The sequence below is a fragment of the Netta rufina genome, assembly GCF_964035555.1.
Source record: "Netta rufina genome assembly, chromosome: 1".
NCBI lineage: Eukaryota > Metazoa > Chordata > Aves > Anseriformes > Anatidae > Netta > Netta rufina.
Genome location: NC_140123.1, coordinates 1,453,403 through 1,472,444, shown reverse-complemented (window position 1 = coordinate 1,472,444; position 19,042 = coordinate 1,453,403). Strand labels below are relative to the sequence as shown.

General features: G+C 53.6%; 2 protein-coding genes across 2 annotated transcripts in view; one reads left to right on the top strand and one right to left on the bottom strand.

Moving 5' to 3' along the window:
• The window catches only part of XRRA1 (X-ray radiation resistance associated 1), a gene marked incomplete at both ends in the record, with an annotated part of 13,814 nt that extends 10,971 nt beyond the window's left edge, over window positions 1–2,843 (top strand). The window contains 4 exons of the mRNA XM_084305607.1: window positions 402–650; window positions 1,618–1,723; window positions 2,354–2,474; window positions 2,738–2,843. Of these exons, the coding sequence (XP_084161733.1) occupies window positions 402–650; window positions 1,618–1,723; window positions 2,354–2,474; window positions 2,738–2,843 (582 nt within the window). The remainder of the gene's footprint in view (window positions 1–401; window positions 651–1,617; window positions 1,724–2,353; window positions 2,475–2,737) is intronic.
• RNF169 (ring finger protein 169) lies at window positions 932–19,042 on the bottom strand. The gene is made up of 6 exons (XM_084281569.1): window positions 19,026–19,042; window positions 14,443–14,519; window positions 9,508–9,654; window positions 8,556–8,668; window positions 7,401–7,500; window positions 932–5,797 (listed from the first exon to the last, which is right to left on the bottom strand). Exons 3-6 carry the CDS (start codon window positions 9,652–9,654, stop codon window positions 4,625–4,627), a joined length of 1,533 nt encoding a protein of 510 aa, XP_084137695.1. The 5' UTR covers window positions 14,443–14,519; window positions 19,026–19,042; the 3' UTR covers window positions 932–4,624.

Sequence of the window (19,042 nt, the reverse complement as noted above, 5' to 3'; positions counted from 1 at the left end):
TAGGAGAACTGCTGCGCTCCTTGGGCACTGCAGGGAGGTTTTGGCAGCTCCGAGCAGCAGCACGGTGCCCGCCCTGCCTGCTCTGAATGTCACCGTGTCCCTGTTGTCACCAGAGCAGGGCTGGCCTCGGGGCTCTGCCTGCTGGACCTGAATGTGCTTGGGGAGCTGAGCCCAAAACCAGTCGTTAAAAACCCAAATCTAGCCCAAAAAGAGCTGCATCAATGCAACCAAGGGGTCGGGCAGCTAATAGGAACGAGGGGAGACGCGGAGGATAAGCAGCACCCCCTGCCTGCTTAACTACACGATGATTATGTCATTATACTCACCTTTACCCCTTTTTTTTTCCCCCAAAATATTCACCAACAGCCTCACCCAGCCAGGACCACCCGTGACCCGCTCAGAGCAGCCCGCAGGAGGATGCTGCTGCCTTCCCCGCCCGGCGACTCGAGCAGAAAGAGGCAGCTCGCTGGCACAACCTGCTTTTATTCCGTTTCGACCTCTGCCTCCGTCCTGCAGCTTCGAGTCCGCGGGGCCGAGCGCCCGCGAGCAGGATTCGCTCGGCTCCACACCGCGGAAGCCACGACGCCGTGACGGACGCCCGCCTGGCGTTTCGCACCCACGTTTTACACATGCAAGTGAACGGCCTCCCGGTAACTTCCAGCACTTTTAAAACATTTGGGGGAAGCCACGGGGAGGGGAGGGGGTTCAGCTGAGACCCCAAAAACCGACCGCAGTCTTTCACCGCAGCGGCGTTCCCGACGGCGAGCTGAGAACACTAAAGCACAACGATTGCAAGCGCGGTGGGAGAGAAGTGCAGCAACATCTAGCTTTGTTTTTTTTTTTTTTTGTTATTTTTTTAACAGTTTGACAGGAAACACCGAGAAAAACCAGGCAGACGCAACCCCCCCCCCCTTCCCCCTTGGTCAGCAGTCAAAGATTTCCCTGTTTGCATAGTGAGGAGCTAATTCGAGAGCCGTCGGGCGCTTCGCCGTGCTTTAAAAGGTGAGGGGAAAAGGTTTTTTTAGGAGCTTTGCACCGTTTTTATCAGAGCTGCACTGCGCCTGGAGCTTGCTGCCACGGCCCAGCTTCGCCGAGCGCCGCCGCCGGCGAGGAGCAATCCCTCCGAGCCCCGAAAAGGAGCGAGGGGAAGGCTTTTGGTTGAGCAGCGAGGAGCTGGGAGCTCCGCGGGGTTCTCAGAGCAGCTGGTTTGAAAGCGGGGAGCGAGTCTTTAAGGCTTCGCCCTCCCCCTTGCTGCCCTCGCTCACATCCACAGAAGCGCGGGTTCAGGCGATGCTGCAGGACTACGGCATGTACAAGAGCAGGTGGAGGAAAAATAAAAATACTGAGCCTATAGAACAACATCATACAATCATCTCGTGGGAAGCCTTTTTTTTTTTTTTGGCACTTTTCCTTCGGGTGGCTGTCCTGGCCGCCTCCGAGCACGGGATTTTACTGGTGGTGCGGAGAGCTCCCCGGAGTCCGAGGTGTTTTTTGCGGAGTCTGGTGGTGTCTTTGGCAGATTTGGCCACCGGGTTATCGCCCCCTCGGGTCTCAGGGAGGTGCCTCGAGCCCCGGGGGGGTGCCTCGAGCCAGCTTTTGCCCTGGTTTTGCTCCTAGGAGTGGGATATCGAGGACAGCTCCACGTGGTGGGAGGACGCGCAGCGCCCGAGGACGGCGAGGACGGCTCTGTCCCGGCGAGAAGGCGGCTGCAGGAAGGAGGAGGGTGAGAAATTGCTGCCCAGCAAGCATCGAGAAACCCTCGGTGTCACCTTAGGGGCCTCTGCAGATCCTGAGCTGCATCCAGCAAGAAATATTTTGCTTCTTGGATGGCACGCAAAGGAAGCGCCTGCCCGCTGCAGTGCGCGAGGCTGGGAATCTCTGCTCTTTCACGTGAAGTTCTGTACAATTCTTTGTTTATTTTATTTTTTTGTGCAAGCTCCAATGACCTCACACGGCGTTAAATGAAGAAGACATTCGTCGTCGCTTCAAACCACCCCGAATCCCCGAAGCTGGCAGCGACGTGGGGGGGACTCGAGGCCAGCAGCTCGCCGGGAGCTGGATGGGGAGCGGGACCTTGCCAGCCTCTGCCTCCACCTTTAAGCAGCTGCCATCGAGCCGTGGTTTTCTCCGAAGGCTGAAGTCAGCAGGCTGGGATCCTGCAGGCACAGAGCTCCGCGAGAGGTCAAGAAAATTAACATAAAAAAACCCCTAAATATTTATATAACCTTTTTCCTTTTTTTTTTCTTAAAAAAAAAAAGATATTTAAAGACACTGGCCTGGTGCATTGGACTTCAAAATCGTTTTTAGGAGGGGGAAAGGATACATTCAGCGTGTAACCCCCCTGTAAACGTAGTTTGGGATGTGCAGGCTTGCTCAGAGAGCGCTGGCAGCACCGGCACGGAGGGAACCAGCGCAGCCAGAAAGGAGAAAACCGTCGAGGGAAGGCTGCTGGGGGCTCAAGGGATTAACCGCAGGCAAAGGGCAGAGCCCAGGGGATTTGTATGATTGATAATAAACCTGGATGGACTCAGGAAGTGCACGCTTTAAGTTAAAACAGCAGGGGGGAGAAAAAAAAATAAGAAGAAATTCTGGGTAAAAGCTGTGGGTTTGCATCCTGAGCTCGTTCTTCAGAAACCGCTGCAGAGGGCGAATTCGGGCCACGGCTCCTCGTCTCCGCGCCGCTCTCCTAGGTCCAGTCGGGCTCTCACGACTCCTTTTCATCCCAATTCACCTCCAGGTACGTGAGCAGGATTCGGGTGGAGTCCGAAGAGCTGCGCCTGATGCGGCAGCACCGTGCGAGGGGGCAGCGACCGGGGCTGGGTTCGGCTTCGGCCATCCAGTAGTTTGTGTGTAAGGAGATACAGGGTTATATAGATAGAGATATATATTACGGAATCCTTGCTATAAGATTTCTCAAAACCAAAGTGTCGATCTGTTGAAATATAGTATTTAAAATATATAAATTTTATCCATTAAAATATAAGATTTCTTTTTTTTTTTTCTTTTTTTTTCCTTTTTAAAAAAAAATCCAGTTCGAGGCGGAAAACGCGCCAGGGTCCTTGCAGTTACCACGAGCGTGCTGGGAGAGTAAAAGAAAACCAGTTCCCTTTTTTTTAAAAAAGGGAGAAATTGGGCCATTTTGAAGATAAATTCGGGAGGAATTTGGGCAACGATGATTTTCTGGGTCTGTACAACCCCTTTGTGCCGTGGACACGGGGCGTTCAACCCGTGCTTTGGTTCCATCCTGGGAATGTCCCTTGTCCCCTGGCACCGAGGGTCCCCAGCGAACACACTGCAAGCACTTTTAGAGCCCGATTCCCAGAAATAACCCAAGGAATCACCCCGAAGGATGGGGAAGAGAGGTGAAAGGAAGCAGAGCCCGGAGGACGGCTGCAACCAGAGGCCACGTCTGGGTAGAGACGTGCCCGACCTCGTGCCCCGAGGTGGAAATCTGTAGTGTTATCGCTCGCCTGAGCTCTCGTAGTGGTTCCAACCTGTGGGTGGCAAGCTCGGGGCACAAGGAGGGCAGATTTCACCCTGTGTACCCCCAAACCCCCTGCCAGGAACTCATCGGGTGCTGGGAGAGGGCTTAGGGGTGCCGAGAGCCTGCAGGGCACCCGCCACCTCCTCCTTAGGGCCAGCGTCCCCCTTCCTTCCTCCTCCCTTCCTTCCCCCTTGGATCCCTGAGCAGGAAGGAGAAGAAACCCTGGGAGAAAAGCTGCACGAGCTCAAGCTTCCCGCTGTCATGACCACGAACATAAAATGTCCTGTAAAATCCTGATTTTACGTCCTTTCTCTGCTACATTTTGGCCTCCTACTTGATGAAGCAACCTCGGCTCGTGCAGCCAGCGAGGCGCGTTCATCTGTCACTGCTACAGCAGCACAAAGCCAGGCCTCCCTCGCCAACAGCCCGCCTGCTTTCAGCTTAAATCCAGCCAGGATGCACAAATATTCGGCTAATATTAAATCTGATCACCGCAGCATCAGGAGAAAGGGGCAGGCGGAGAGGAGCTCGCTCCTCCCAGGACCTCCTTTCCTCCCCACGAGCAGAGCTCCGGGTGCTCCCGGCACAGCGGGATGGCGAGGCAACGCCTGGACGAGGTCCTTCGGGTGAGAAAAACCTCAATAACCTCAAAACATAAATAATAACCCCAAAATATTCGCCCAGAGGCTGAGGCTGGAGGCACCTCTGGGTCCGTCTGGTCCAATCCCTGCTCAGAGCGGGGTGCTGAGGACCCAGGACCCCATAAAACCCTTCTTGTTAGGGGAACCCCACAGGCACCCGCGTTGCAGTGTGTTCGGGGGGGCTGAGGGACCTCTTTCAGACCCATGGACCAGCCAAGGCTGGAGGAGTTTTTGTGTTTTTTCTTTTTTTCCCCTTTTTCTTGAAATCTGTAAGGACTCTGGCTCCTCTCCGAACCGGACCTCCAAACGCCTTACCACCGAAAACCGAAAAAAAAAAACAAACCAAAATAAACCAAAAAAAAAAAAAACAACCAAAAACAGAAACAAAACAACGGCGTGGGTGGAAGCATGACAAAAAAAAAAAAATAGCTTTCCTCTAAGACAATCCCAGAAACCTCATCGTCCTCTAAGAAAGGCAACGGCGCCCGGCGGCGCTACTCTACTTGGCGCCCAGCGTGCTCTTGGAGCGCAGCAGGTAGCGGTCCACCCGGACTTTCCTCCTCTCCACCGTCCTGTTCTCGCTGTCGAAAATCCTCTGCAGGTGCAGGGCCAGCCTCCTGTCCTCCTCCTCCTGCTGGAGCTTCTGCTCCACCTCCCTCACCAGCCTCTCCTCCGGGGCCAAGGCGGCGTCCCCCGCCGCGTGCCGCAGTCTCTTGACGGTGCCGTTGTGCTCCAGGTGCTTCGTTTTGCAGCGCCTTTTCCTCCCCCGGCGCAGCGCCGGCGGCTGCTCGCCGATGATGCCCTCGAAGGAGCTGTTCTTCACGTGGATCTGCTCGCCGCTGCTCAGGTATTTCAGCTGTTTTTTCCCCGGCGGCTTGACGGGGACGGGCAGGGCGCCGCCGTCGGGCAGCGCGGCGCTCACCCCCATGAGCCTTCTGCTCAGGGTTTTGGGGCCGAGGGGCAGGGAGGATTTCTCCACCGCCGCTTTCGTTTTGGGGTCGGGGGCTTCAGGCAGGCGCGGGGGGAGGGAGGCGAGGCTGTCGCCCGTCGGTAAGGCCTGGGGATCTCGGGGTTTCTCGCTCCCTCTTCCCGGCGTCGTTTGGCTGATGGAAGGGAAGAAATCCAGCTCGGGGCGAGGAGCTCCCGATGGATCAGGGGGGAGCTGCTCATCCTGAAGCGCTGGCGGCTCTCGGTGGCACAGGTTGGACCCGTCGGGACCCGTGGGGTCCTCCCCGGGCTCCGAAGCCGAGGACGTAAGGGTGGCTTTGTTGGAGAGAGTCTTTTTCACCTGGCGCTCCTGGAAAATCTGCTCCCACTTCTTCAGGATCCTGGGGCTGGCCTCGTAGGTGGTCGGCTTCTGCAGGCTGCGGCTGAGGTTCCTCGGGGTGGATTTGATAATGAGAGGGCTGAGGACCCGGCCGTCCGGGAGCCTTTTGGGAGGCGTGCAAGGGGAGCAGACGATGGGTTTGAAGTGGTTGAGCTCCTCCGAGATGCTGTCGTTGCTCTCGGGGCTGATGGAGCGCTCGGGTTTGTGCAGGGCAGGGAGGGAGGAGGCGGCGCTGAGCACCGGGCGCTTCTCGGCCGTCAGGTCGGGGGCGGAGAGGCAGCGGTGGTTCTGGGTGGACGACAAAACGCCCAGCAGAGGCGTCGAGGCGCTGGTGACGGGGGGAACCTGCAAAGGAAGGCGGCACCGCTCACAAAGCTGCTCGGGGAGGAGGGTTTGGGCAAGCGAGGGAGAGGAGCGGCCACCGCCGCGGCTTACGGCACAGCAGGGAGGATGTGGGGTGTAAGCAGGGGGCACCAGACCCCGGGATAACCCAAGGTTTGAGTTTATTTTAGTATAAGAGCTGCTCTTTGGGCTGCTGGGCGCACACAAGCAGCAATCCCACCCAAAAAACCCACGCCTGAAGCAATGCGAGAAGCTGAGAGGCAGCTGGAGGAAGCCACGCTCCTCAAGGGAAGCTCCTCAAGGGTTTTTTGTCCCCTGTGAACCCACAGGAGAGGAGGAATAAATACTCAGCCTGGGTTTATCTCACTCCTAAGCAAACCACCAGGAGGGAAGGGCTCTGGCAGAGCTTACGAGGAGCATCTCCAGCACCACCTCCTGCTGCTCCTACGCCCGGGACGCGGCAGAACCCAGCCACAAATACATTTACGCACTGATGGAAATGGCATTCTTATTTTTTTTCGAGGTGAAATGATTTTATCCCAGCTGCTAACCTGGGAGCCCTGCCCTGCTGCAGCCAAAGGAAGAGTGGTTTCTATGATTTTGGGGTCAAAACAGATTTGTGGAACACCCTCGCAGGGCAACTCTTCGTTGGCCAGGCCCACGAAACATCTACTTGAAGAGGAAAAAAAAATGCCTGGGGAGGCAGGGGAATTACAGATCCCGTGTTTTGAGCTCAATTTATCTTCTGTCAACCTCCCCAGGGACTGGACCAGGCTTTTAACACGGGACTGACCAAGGTCCATGCCCGAAACCTTGGGGACGCCAGCCAGGTGCCCACTGGGGTCAACCTCACGTACTGACGGGGATGTCACCAGATCCCAAATGTCATCCCCCAACCAAGCTGACCTTCTGAAAGTGGTTGAGGGAGGAGAAAACCTCATGGGTGTCATGGCATCATGGCCTTGGAGCACGTTGTATCCCCACATCTCCCATTTTGGATGTGGTGACACCCAGTGCCGGTGTTCCCCTGCTAAGCTGCACTGCCCAAAGCCACCAGGACCCTTGAGAAAGCTGCAGCCACCAGAAAATTCACTTTTTCTCTGGGATCTGAGGGAAGCAGGACCTGGCCAACTCTTCCCGTGGCAGAGAGCTCGGTGAAAGCGCAAAAGAAAGCGCGCTCGCACCAGGCGAGCAGTGAGTTTTGCTCCTCTTAAACAGCTTTGGAAAGAATAGGGGAGAAAGAGGATTTTTTTTTCTAAACTTTAAAAAAAAATAATAATCTCTTTAATTGTCTGGAGATTCAGCCTTGGCAAGAAAACGAATTACCAAACAAAGGAGGGAAAGAGCCCTTCCAATTACGCCACAAAGCCAACAAAGAGCTCTGCCAGCCGTCCAACCCTCCTGCTCTGTAATTCCCGACCTCGCAGGATTTTGCTGTGAGCTGCAGGGAGCAGATCAGCCTCAGGGCAACAACGCGGCCCCAGCAACACCCCAGAGCACCAGGACTTTGTATCTGCAGATTGCTGGCGTTGGATGACCTCAGATAAGGGCAGGGAAGACATCAAAGCCTTCCCCGCCCCGCCACGCGCCGTGGAAGCGGCCGTACCTTTGTTTTGCTGGCTGGGGCTGACCTCTGCCTGCTCTTTGATCTCTCCTGGATGGTGTCAGTGCAGCTGCGACTCCTCTCCACCTTGGAGGTGAGGTTCCTGGAAAGCAGTTGAGACGAGATAAGGGTTGATAAGAGTCGATGTGAACTCCCCGTCTCGGCACCGGCACGATGAACGGTCCCGGGAGAGGCTGGGGCTGAGCACAGGACACCCAAAAAGCCTTGAGTTGACCACGTCCCTGTGGACAGAGCCCCAAATCCAGCTTGCTGGGACAGCTGGATGCTGCCCACCCCCGTGCCAGGACCTCATCCTTGTCCCCCACCCTCATCATCTTCATCCCCGCTGCCTCGTGGCCGTGGTTTGCCTCGTGTGGCTACACCACGAGCCAGACCAGACTGAAAATGGAGCCATTGATAAAAGCACTTGGACTAGATGATCTCTGAAGGTCCCTTCCAGCCAAATTATTCCCTATTAGGCAGAAATAGGGACCAAAGGGACCTGCCTGCATCGTTCCTTGGGGCTGCCGCAGCGCTGAGCTGCTGAGCCCAGGGTTTTGGGCAGGGAAACCTTCGGGTCGAGGGAGCTGAAGCAGCAGTCGGGATGAATTCTCCTGACCACAACACCCCAGAGCCCCGGTGTGTGGTCAGGGTCTCCCCACTGAACCCCCCAACGCCTCCCCTAATTGTAGTTAATTGAGGTCAGAGCTAACGACAGCACTGCAGAAGCCCATGGGCTGCTTGTGTGAGGTCTCACTGAGGAGCTGTTTGACAAAAAGCTTGAGTTTAACATAAAAAAATCTGTTCTTCAATGATTTTTGTAATTTATAATGTCAATGACTTTATTATATATATATATTTACATTTATATATATTTATTATATATATATATTTATATTATTTATATAGTCAATGACTTTTCTGCATCATGGGATGAACACGAAATGTGTTGACCCCCAGGATTTTATAACAGGTAGGAGGAAGTCAGACACTTTACCAATGCTAAAATTTGAGAAAAGTTATTGCTTATTTTGGATTTGGATCGGATTTTAACAAATTCAAAGCTTCTCAGGTATGTACAGAAGAACAGCAAGGAGAACAAGATGTTTACATCTGTGATGGACATTGATAAACTCGAATCAAGCCTCAGCATCTTACCCTGAAAGGAAGGCAAAGGAGTAGGCACTGGTCTTGGACACGAAAGCTGAGCGATGCGTTTGCTTGCCCTGGAAGGGTTCTTCATTCTCCGAATCCGAGAGGCGTTCGGGAAACTGAAGTCAACCAAGGAAGAGTTAGCTGACACGTACGACAAAAAAAATCACTTGGAAAACAAAGGGATTTCTCGCAGAGGTATTAAAGACTCCAAAAGCCTCTGCTGTGATTACACCTAGAGGAAATAAGCCAAGAAAGCAGCCTCCCAGCAAGGTAAACGCTCGTGGATTCTCTTCACTGGAGCCGTAACAGCTCAGAGGCTGGTTGCAGAAGCATAAATAATGGCAAAAAATAAGCACGCAGCTCCTCCGGAGAGCTGTGACTCACTGAACAAAGATAATTTAGTGATCAGACACTGGATGGACAGGAAGCTTGAGAAAATCCCTCCACAAAAACTACTACGGGAGGTGATTCAGTGCCCACATAATCCGCTGCCAATCCCTAATTCTTCAGAGCGTTTCCTGTGGAGTCTCAGAGCTGAACTGAGAAACTGGCACCACTCAGCAGGAGATGTGCCCACAGGAACACCCGTGGGCCTGAGGACCCAAAATAAAGTGGGCACCTCTGCAGGTTTCACCCATGTGTTTGGGAGAGCTGCAGCTCCAGTCCTGAGCGGGGTGAGCAGAAGGGGAGAAAAACCCCCAGAAGAACGTCTGTAGTCATAAAAATAACTTGGAAAATAGTTCTCAATAGCACGGATCTTTATAAACTCTTAGCTCATCCCCTTCGAGGCTATAGAGAAGTCAATCCTGGAAAGCACCCAGCGTCAACATCCAGTGTCAAAGGAAGAAAGGCTTTAAAAAAAAAGCAATTCTTGCCCCACGACTGGATCTCAGCAGTAATTTCACCCCCCCAGACAGTGTCTCTGATGTGGATTGCCAAGTCCGAGCTTACTTACACACTCCTGGCTCGCTTTGAGCACCGCAGATTCGTCTTTTTTCTGCTGCTCTTCCGTTTTTCTTTTCCCGACGTCCATGTCATCCAGCACGAGCCTGTGGATCAGCTCCTCCGACGCTTTTTCTTCTTGTAGTTTTTCTTCCCTCATCTGGAAAAAACAACGACAAAGGAGACAGAGTCATCGGAGTGTCTCGGGTGCCACACCTGGCTGTCAACGAGGGATATCATACGAGAAATAGGAATATGCAAGGCAAAGCACATATGCAACAATTTCACGCGAGCTACGCTTCTTTTTTTTGTGTTTTTTTAAGTCTTTTTTAAGTCTTTTTCAAGTTGGTTACAGCAATTCTCCAATAAATTCCAGGGATGTGTTGGGATAAAGACCCAAAGACATCGTCCAACCCTCTGACGGCCAACTGGAGGCCCGAAGATCTCCAACTGGAGGCCTGAAGTTTTAATTCTTTCTAATTTTCACGTGGTTTTAGACGTTTTCAGGTTGCTTCTACCACCGGCAGCAATTCCAAAAGGCTACGAGGTGACGTTGTTTCATCCCCACGTGCTGCACTGCCGCGTTTTCCAAGCCTGAAGGCTCAACAAGGCATCCCAAGGAACATCACTGAACAAGGAATCCCACAGAACATCACTGAACAAGAAATCCCACAGAACATCAGGGCAGCCCCAGCAGCATCTCCCATCCGTGCCCTGCACCGATGCTGTCCCAAATGCCCCTTCCAGTCCCAAATGCTCCTTTACCTCCCCATTTCGGAGCTTGTGCAGCCCAGGAAGAAGAGCAGTGGGGTTCAGAGGAGTGCCAGCCCTTCCCCTGCCCTCCTGGCTAAAGCAGGAGCCCTCCCAGCGACCACCTCCAATTACCCGAGGCCGACCTTTGTTTTCCAGCAGCTCCTCCTGGCGCAGAGCTTTCAGCCTTCCCGAGCCCGGGGGTTATCCCAACGTGGCCACGGGCTCTGCTGAGAGCCAACAAAGCTTTTCTTCTCCTCCTTTCCACCACCTCTTCCCGACGAAGGAGATCTGCAGATGCCTTCGGCACCACCGCGGGGCCGAGCCCGCCCGGGGCAGCATCACCCTCGCCTCTCCTCCCTTGGCTGCCCAGCTTCTCACCTCTCCCCGAGCTTCAGCTCGCACGTAACGCCGTGAATAAACCCCGTAGGTACGTGCAGGGACCTGCTCCTCCCTCCTCCACCCACCTCCGTGAAGGGTGATCCTCCTCTACCAGCCCCAACCTCGGAGAGCTGCAGCTCCACCGCGCCGCTCAACCTGAGCACCGACACCTCCAAGCTCTGCTCGAGCCGAGTGCCGAGGCTCTGGCAGCGAGGAGCTGCCCCGAATTTCCCCTATTTTCTTCTGGGGGCTTCCCTCTTCTCTCCCGGGGCACTGCCTTTGGGCACGGGTGGTTTTTGCTGGGAGCTTCGGGTGCTCGTCCTACGGCGCCGCGCACGAAGAGCGTGGGTGACACTGCGACAGCTCCTCGCTTCGCCAAAAATACTCAGGGTTCTCGTTCCCTGCTGCAGGGGAGAAAAAAAAAAAAAAAAAAAAAAAAAAAAGCATAGACATGCAAGGGAAGCTACCCTAAAATGTGAAAAGAAAGGAAACGGAGTTCAGTGTGTTACAGGAACAGCACAGCGGGGTTTGTAGATTAGGAAGGACCCAAACCCTACAAAATCCAAACCCCTAGGGACGAAGGAGAGAGGAGGAGAAGAGAAGGTAGAAAAAGATGTAAAAAAAATCATCATTTGGCGGGTTGTGGGTGTTCAGCAAACGGTTTCAAAGGCAGATTTTACTTCTGGTTGAGCAATGCTTTAAGATGTGTCTTGAAATTCCCCATCTATTCCCCATCTGAAGCGAGAACTACAACACATCATCTGCTGAAGAGATTATCACCACGTGATTTAGACGTGGGGAGAGCTCTGCTGCACATCTCGTGAGCTTTCAGCAATATTTCTGCGCTTCCAGAGGCCTTCAGGAAGGATCTGAAGGAAGAGGTCGCATCGAGGCTCGTCGTGAGGATGACTTCTTGGGCTGGCCGGGTCCTACCCAACGCTGCTGGGGCTTTCAGCTTTATAGAATGAGGCTAGGTGGAAGTCTTCTGTGTTTTTTTTTTTTTCCTCACGTCCAAAATTATACTCAGCTCCCAAATGTGAAGCCACAAGCACACATAAAAATGCACGGGAATATTTAATTTTAGGCAAACCCGTGGACAGACAGCTTTGGAGACAACAGGGAGCAGGTCCTTCAGCAAGTGGGTCCGTGCCAGCATCCTTGGACATCTTGTGTGAGACTTGTGGCCAAATTTCTGTCCCTGCTGGTTGCAAACGAAGCCAGGCACTAACGATGAGAGGCACAGTAATCCTAAAACATCACTTCAAGCAGCCTCGTGTAGATTATCTCCTGGAGAAGGTGATTACATTACAGCACCGTGCTAGGACACGAGGAGTGGGAACTGAAGCAAGCCAGGGTGAAACTTCTCCCAAGCACCAAGCGATGAGACCAGAGGGAACGGCTGCACCAGGAGAGGTTTAGGGTGGATTTTAAGGGAAATTTCTTTCCTGAAAGGGTTGTGAGGCACCGGAACGGGCTGCCCAGGGATGCGGGTGAGCCACCATTCCCTGGAGGTCTTCAAAAATTGTGGAGATGTAGAGCTTGGTAGCGTGGCTTAGTGGTGGACTTGGCAGCGGTGGGTTTGAGGTTGGACCCGATGATTGTAGAGGGCTTTTCCAACCTGATTCTGTGATTCTTTCCCAAAAGTACCTGACGTTACCTCTGCAGCACCTCTGAACTCCTGGGTGCTGCCCCATCAGCTGCTGCCCGCAGCAGGGTTATCACACCGGGTTTTAATCTCCCGTCGCCGTTTCAGGTATCACATTTGGCACTTAAAAAGTGCCGTACGAGCCACTGCTTGATTTTTAAATGGCAATTTTTGCTCAAGATGTGGAAATTTCAGCATTGCTGCTTGAAAAAAAGTCTGGTAGACTCACGCCTGACCTCTCCTCCTCGCCGCACGAAGCCGAGCATCAGCACGCACCTTGGCAGCAGCTTCCCTACTGCAAGCAATCGGCCACTCACGACAGGATAACGTAGCAGGATGAGCTCTGTTTGTAGCACATGGAAACGAAATCCTCCTTGGGAAGCACATAAAACACAAGAGCACCAAGAGAGCTGTGTAAAAGGAAAATTATTCTTGTTATCCTGCGCGTAGGCAGCAAACCCTTCACCTTCCTCCGAGAGCCAGGTCACCCCTGGTGCTGAAAAAAACCCACCACGAGGTTATCCACTTTGAATAAATATTCTTCGGTGTGCTGTTCCACTGACTGCTTGGTTTTGAGTGCAAAAGGCTGGGCAGCAGGGCCAGGAAAACAACTCACACGTCTGGGGGATGCAGCAGCTGCTTGAAGGCTCAGGAAGAAGTCCCCACGGCACCGCTGGGTGACACCGAGGGAAGCCCGGTTCCATGCCAGCTTCAGTTCCCAAATCCGAGTCCTCTGCCTCATTCAGGTTCCCCAAAGCACCAGCACCAGGAGTCTCTTCCTCCTGTGAAGCAGCAGCCAAAATTCCCCCCTGGAACAAGGGAGAAGCTGGAGCACATCGTCAGCGCCGCGCTGCCGGCAAGGCCACGCTGCCCTTTTCCCTGGGGCGAGCAAAAAGGGGAAGAGGAAGGAGACAAAACCATCCCCAAAATGCCAGAAAGACGTTCAAGCATTTCCTCCTGGCGGGTGGGGAAGGGAGAAGTGCTGGTGCTTGCTTACGGGGCATCTTCTTGTTGAGGTCCAGCAGCAGATGCCAGAACTGCTACGGGTTGCTGCAGCCCGACCAGAGCTCAGGTTGCTCCTCTGAGCCTCACAGCACCAGGGGCTGGCTCCCAAAAGAAGTCTCCCACTTGGAGAGGGTTTATAAATTCATAAATCTCCCAGTGAGATTTATAAAGCTGCTCCTGCAGGCATTACCCCCAGACCTGGCAAGGAGCAGCTTTATTTCTTTGCTAAGCCAACGACACCCCGAGTACACTCATCCTCCGGGTCCCAGTGCAAATAAATTGCCCAATACAGCAATCTACGTCCAAGTTAATTAATAAACCAGACTTTTGTCTCTCCATGCCCACTCTTGCACCTGCCTGACCCACCTCTGCTTCAACAGAGAGCCTCGATGCTGGCAGAACACCACCTGAACACCAGAACACCACCCCAAAACACCACCACAAGGACCAAGGTGCTGCTCCGGCAGGGCCACGCATGAGTCCAGGCACAGGATGGGATTAAGGATGTGGGATTTAAGCAAATTTGATTTAATTGAACCTTTATCCACTCTGCTACAGCAGCCGCTGCTTTCGCTGCAACATTTCTCACTTACAAAGCAGCCAGCTTGCATAAAGGACTGGATGGTTTAGATTCAATCAATCCCTAGTTTAAAGATAGAAAATATTTTCCCAGATTCTAATTCCAAAATAGCTGAAAAGTTGTTTTCTCCCCCTCTTAATTTTTGCCTTTCAATAACGTCTTCTCCTGCCCAAGAACAGACAGAAAGCTCGAGTTTGGGAAGGATGGTTAAGGAGAAGGATGTTACTCCAGGAGCAAGGAGAAGCAGCCTTATGCTGCAAAACATTTTATGGGATTGGCTTTTTATGGGATTTTATCCACAAGAAGGGATGCTCTGATAAACCCCACACAACCCAGGGCTGTGTGAGGTCCACCACGGACGGTCTGTGCCCATCTCCTGGCTCTGCAAGGCAGCTCACGGCACCAGAAACCATCTCCTGCATGCCTGATAGCTGCCAGCACCTCCCTGAACCGTTTGAGCAGAGAAATGGGATAAATGGGACGTTGTTCCAGAGCAGGAATTGAAATCCCTTCATCGTCCTTGCAGGTGGGATGGCGTTCCTGCTGGGAATCCTGGAAGAAAAACCACAATAAAAAAAGTACCGTACCTTCCTCAGCTGGCTTTCGTATTCTTCCCGAAGCTCCCCTGGCTTGCTCAGCTTAATGGGCGCTCGGAATATGAAATCTGGAAGGAGAAGGAGAAGAAGGAAGGGCATTTTAGTGGGGGTGGCTGGGGCTGCTCAGCCTCGCTGCCCCACTGCTCGCCCAGCACCTCCCGCAGCTCTAGCAGACCTTTGCCTGCCAGCCTCGTACCCACGGGCACCCCAACGCAGTCTAAGGTGGATGACACAGGCTAAAAGCTGATAAAAACCCTCTTTGCCCCCATTTTTCTCCTAACTTCACCAACAGGAGCCCGGTAAGAGAGGGAGCAGGCGCGCCGCCAGCTCCCAAATTTAACAAATCGCGCTGTATTTCTGCGAGGTTCGCGTGCTCCAAGGGCAAACACACCTCCTGCGGTGGAATATGGGCTAAAAGGCCGTGTTGTCCCTAAAAAAAGCTGCTGCTTCACCTTGTAAGAGCTGGTGCCAGGACAGAAATGCCCTCCCCGTGCTGCAGAACAGCCACAGGCGGTGTTGGTCGTGGCCCCGAGCTCCCCGCGGGCATTATCGGGTTGAATTTCCATCTGCGATGCTCCTACAGCAACCTCTGAGCGCCTGGGGCTCAGCTCAGACCTTATTTTCACCACTAAAAGGTATGTTTTACCCCCAGATGCACAGGGTTTAGGGACAGTGGTGCTTTCCCAGCCCTCTTCTTTCCAAAATCCCGTTCTTGCTTTGGGGCCGGTGCCCGTGCCAGGGCAACCTCAGCTCCCAGCTCCTGCAGCTGGCAGAGGGGCCTCATCCTGCAGTGCTCAGCCTCAAAAAGTCCTCGATTCCTGCACCGTATGAAAGGACAGCACGTTTCCTAATTATTTAGCATCATTTCTCATTATAAGTGGCGTTTGATGTGCAGCCTCAACACCCCTCGACGCCTCAAATCCTCTCGATTTCGTCCCAAAAAAAGGGGGCATCGTGGCCAGGTGCCGTTCATTTGCACTCCTGAGCAGCGTGGGTGGAATAACAGACCCCAAACAGGTCACCCTGGAGCAGAAATCCTTCAATTCCCCATCCGTCCTCCTGCAAGCCGAAGGGGAGCTGGTAGAGGCACACAAAGCCACAAAACAGATCCATGCACGCAATAAAAGGAGGATGGAAAATGAGAAATCCACCAACGAATGGGAACAGTGGGCGGAGAAAGAACGAGACGGTGAAATAATATGAAAATATTGGAGATATGAAATGTTTCGGCGTTTGTGATCATAGATTTTTTTGCAAAATGAACAGGAGCATTGGACACAATTTATAAATAACGAAGATGTAAGAAGGGAAGGCGTTTTGGAAGAGCTTTCCTGCTTGTTGCTTGCTTGTGGCACTGGTGTGGTTTCCCTGGCTCCTGGTGGCTGTGAACAGGTCTTCTGTGAGGGTTTACAACATTCGGGGGGCTTGTGGGGATATAAGCAGGTGAAAGGCCACCTTTTGCATTCAGAAGCACAAAAAACCCATCCACGTAACCGGCTACAACCACTTCTCAGCAGGATGCCCAATTTACTCAATAATTATTTTCCAAGAGCCAACGATCAACAGCCAGGAGAGCATCCCACGTCGTCACCAGGACTAGCTCAGGTCTGCTCCTAACCAGTCCCTTCATTAGCAGCTTGGATGATTAAACACAACAAGGAGGAAGAGGAAGGTGGTGCTCCTTGGATGTGCTTAATTAAGTCACTTGAAGCCTCCGATGCTGCAGCTCTCAATTGGGTTTTTGGAGTGAATCCTTGCTTTTCATGCAGTGCTTCGCCAGGAGTGTTGTCTGTAGGCTCACAGGGCTGTGCTCTGGAGGAAAAAATAACCTGGGGACAGGCTACAGAAAGCAGAAGTGGAAGGAAATTAAGGAATCACCAGGAAACGCTCAAGAGCTTGACTGGTCTAGGCCGGCAGGACAAGAGGGAAAGCGTGTGTTTAGGTTGTTATACAAACATGGCTGTGGAATTCCTTTTTTTGGGGATGTTTTCCCAAACTTTGACCTCAGTGTGGCAGAACAACCTCCCCATGGCTTCCCAAAACCACCTGCAGGTCTCTTGCTGAAATTAGCCGTGTATTATCCATGTCCCCAGCGAGCAGCTCCCAGCTCCTGCCATGCGTAACAAGCCTCTTCCCTGGAAAACTGAATTCCTGCTTCACTCCTCACTCTCCTGCCACGAATTTCATTCCCCTTGTCTCGCTGCAGGGCGCTCCATCATCCTCAGAGAAATATGAGCATCCTTAATTTCTTATTTCTCGGCCTGAGCAGCTCTCCAGGAAGGTAGCACGTGCATCTTTGCTCCTCTCGGCTACTTTTGCCCCAAATCCAGGCCAAGGCCAGCATCCAGGGGCACGTTTCCAGCTTTTCCAGCTGCCACGTGGGACCCACGGGTGCTCGGGGGGAGGAAACAGGAGCTCAAAGGGCAGCGGGCGCCTCCTCGCCGCTCACCTCCGTCCCCTTTTGTTTGGCAAGCGCCACGACGAGGACTTTGTCTTCCTGTGTATTTGTACAGCACTCGATCCCTGAGCTCTGCCAGGGTCTCCACAAGTCCACTGCTGTGTTCAAATCCCAGCAAAGGACCGAAATCAAGGCTCAAAACCAGTGCTGGTTGCCCAGTTTGAGCTGGAAGCTTCATGCAGCATCTCTCGTGTTTAAAAAACAAACAAACAAACAAACAAAAAAAAAACACACAAAAAAACAACCAACCAAAAAAAACCATGAAAAGTATTTTTCTAAATCATTTCAAGTGATTTAATTGCGTCAGCTTATTCAGTGTTTGCTGAGAACCTGGGGGCACCCCTGGGGGACGCTGCTCGTGCTCCCACACGAAGAGTTGGCCAACGTCATGGGGAGGCCGCTCTTGAAAGGCCACGGCAATCAGGAGAGGGCCTTGGTGCTCTGAAGAAAGCCAACGTTGCCCCTGTCCAAAAAGGAAGGCCTCACCTCGATCCCTGGTGATGGAACAACTCATCCTGGAAACCACCTCCAGGCACGTGGAGAAGGAGATCGGGAGCAGCCACCGTGGATTTACGAAGGGCAAAGCAGGACGGGGCTTGCCTCGATGATTTTAGGCTCTTCTCAGCAGGGCCCAGTGACAGGACAAGAGGCAATGGGCACAAAGTGAAATGTAGCGACACCGAAAACGCTTTTTGGGATTCCTGCCGGGGTGGTTAAGGTGGCTGCAGGGCCAAGGCGATTACCAGGTGCAAAGCTCACACATCTTGAGACAACGTGAGACCAGCATGGAGCCCAAACTCATTTTTTCATCAAATATAAGTGTTGCTGGACTGTGGATGTTCCAGGCAAGGGCAGACCAAGCAGGGCCAACAACCAGCGAGGAGCAAGGACCAGCTCATTGGGAGGTTTTGAGGCGAAGAGGTGGGCTGGTGGCTGGCCCTCCTGTCCCAGCGCCGTGCATCTCCCCTCCAGGCAGCCCCTCAAAAAGTCATCAGAAGCACCAGGGCTGAGCAGCGTGCCGGTGGTGCTGAGCTCATGAGGAAATTCATGAGGAAATTCATGAGGAAATAGCTGGGACGGGGAGGAAATTCCATGCAAAAAGCTCAGCGATGATGGACTCGTTGTCAGCGAGGACCAGGACTTCTCCACGATTCCTCTCTCCAAGCACAAACCTGCCTGATGTTCACTGATCCCTCCGGCCAGCACCTCCATAACCATTAATTTTTTGGGTGGTGTTATGCCCAAAATAACTGCCTGCTGCCTATCGGATGGTCTGGTGGCACCTCGTGGGGATGTGAGGTGACCCGATGCTGCCCCATCCCTCCCGTTACCAGTGCCACCACTGAGGGGCTCCCAGGGAAGGGGATGGGGTCCTGATGCCCTTCACCTTGGGCTGGTTCTCATGCTGGAGGGGTGAGGAACCCTATGTCCCATGTCCCCTGGTGGTGGTGAGGCAATCGTGGCCCCTTCATAGCATGTTTTGGGTTGGAAAGGACCTCAAAGACCACCCAGCTCCAACCCAAACCATGGGCAGGGACACCACCCGCTAGATTAGGCTGCTCAGGACCTCATCCTACGTGGCCTCGAACACCTCAAGGGCTGGGGCATCCGCAGCTCCTCCATGCCAGCGCCTCACCACCCTCAGGGCCAAGAATTTCAGTGAACCCCAGTCAGAGTTGGAGGAATTTCAGAGAACCCTGCAGCCATTAGGGCTGGGAAGCCCCCTTGGGACCATGTACCACCCATGCCACCACCCCCCATCCCTTAGCAACACCTCCCTAAACTCCCTATAACCCCCTCCTCCCACCTAAACCCCCCATTTTTTACCTAACCCCCCCCATTTTTTACCTCAACCCCCTGCCCTCAACAAACACCCCCCTTCCCTCGCCCCTCCACCCTCCAACTGCCCACCCCACTCCCCTCACACCCTCACGCCCCGCCCACCTCCGCAAGCCCCACCCCTTTCCCCACAAACCCCGCCCCTTTCCCCATACAAGCCCCGCCCACCGCCTATATAAAGCCCCGCCCCGCGCTCCCCCTCCCTCAGCCACCGCGGCGGCGGTTGGCGCTGGGGGAGGGGCGGGAGCCGCCGCTGCCGCCGCTGCCGCCGCCGCACCTGGGTCCGGTGCCCGT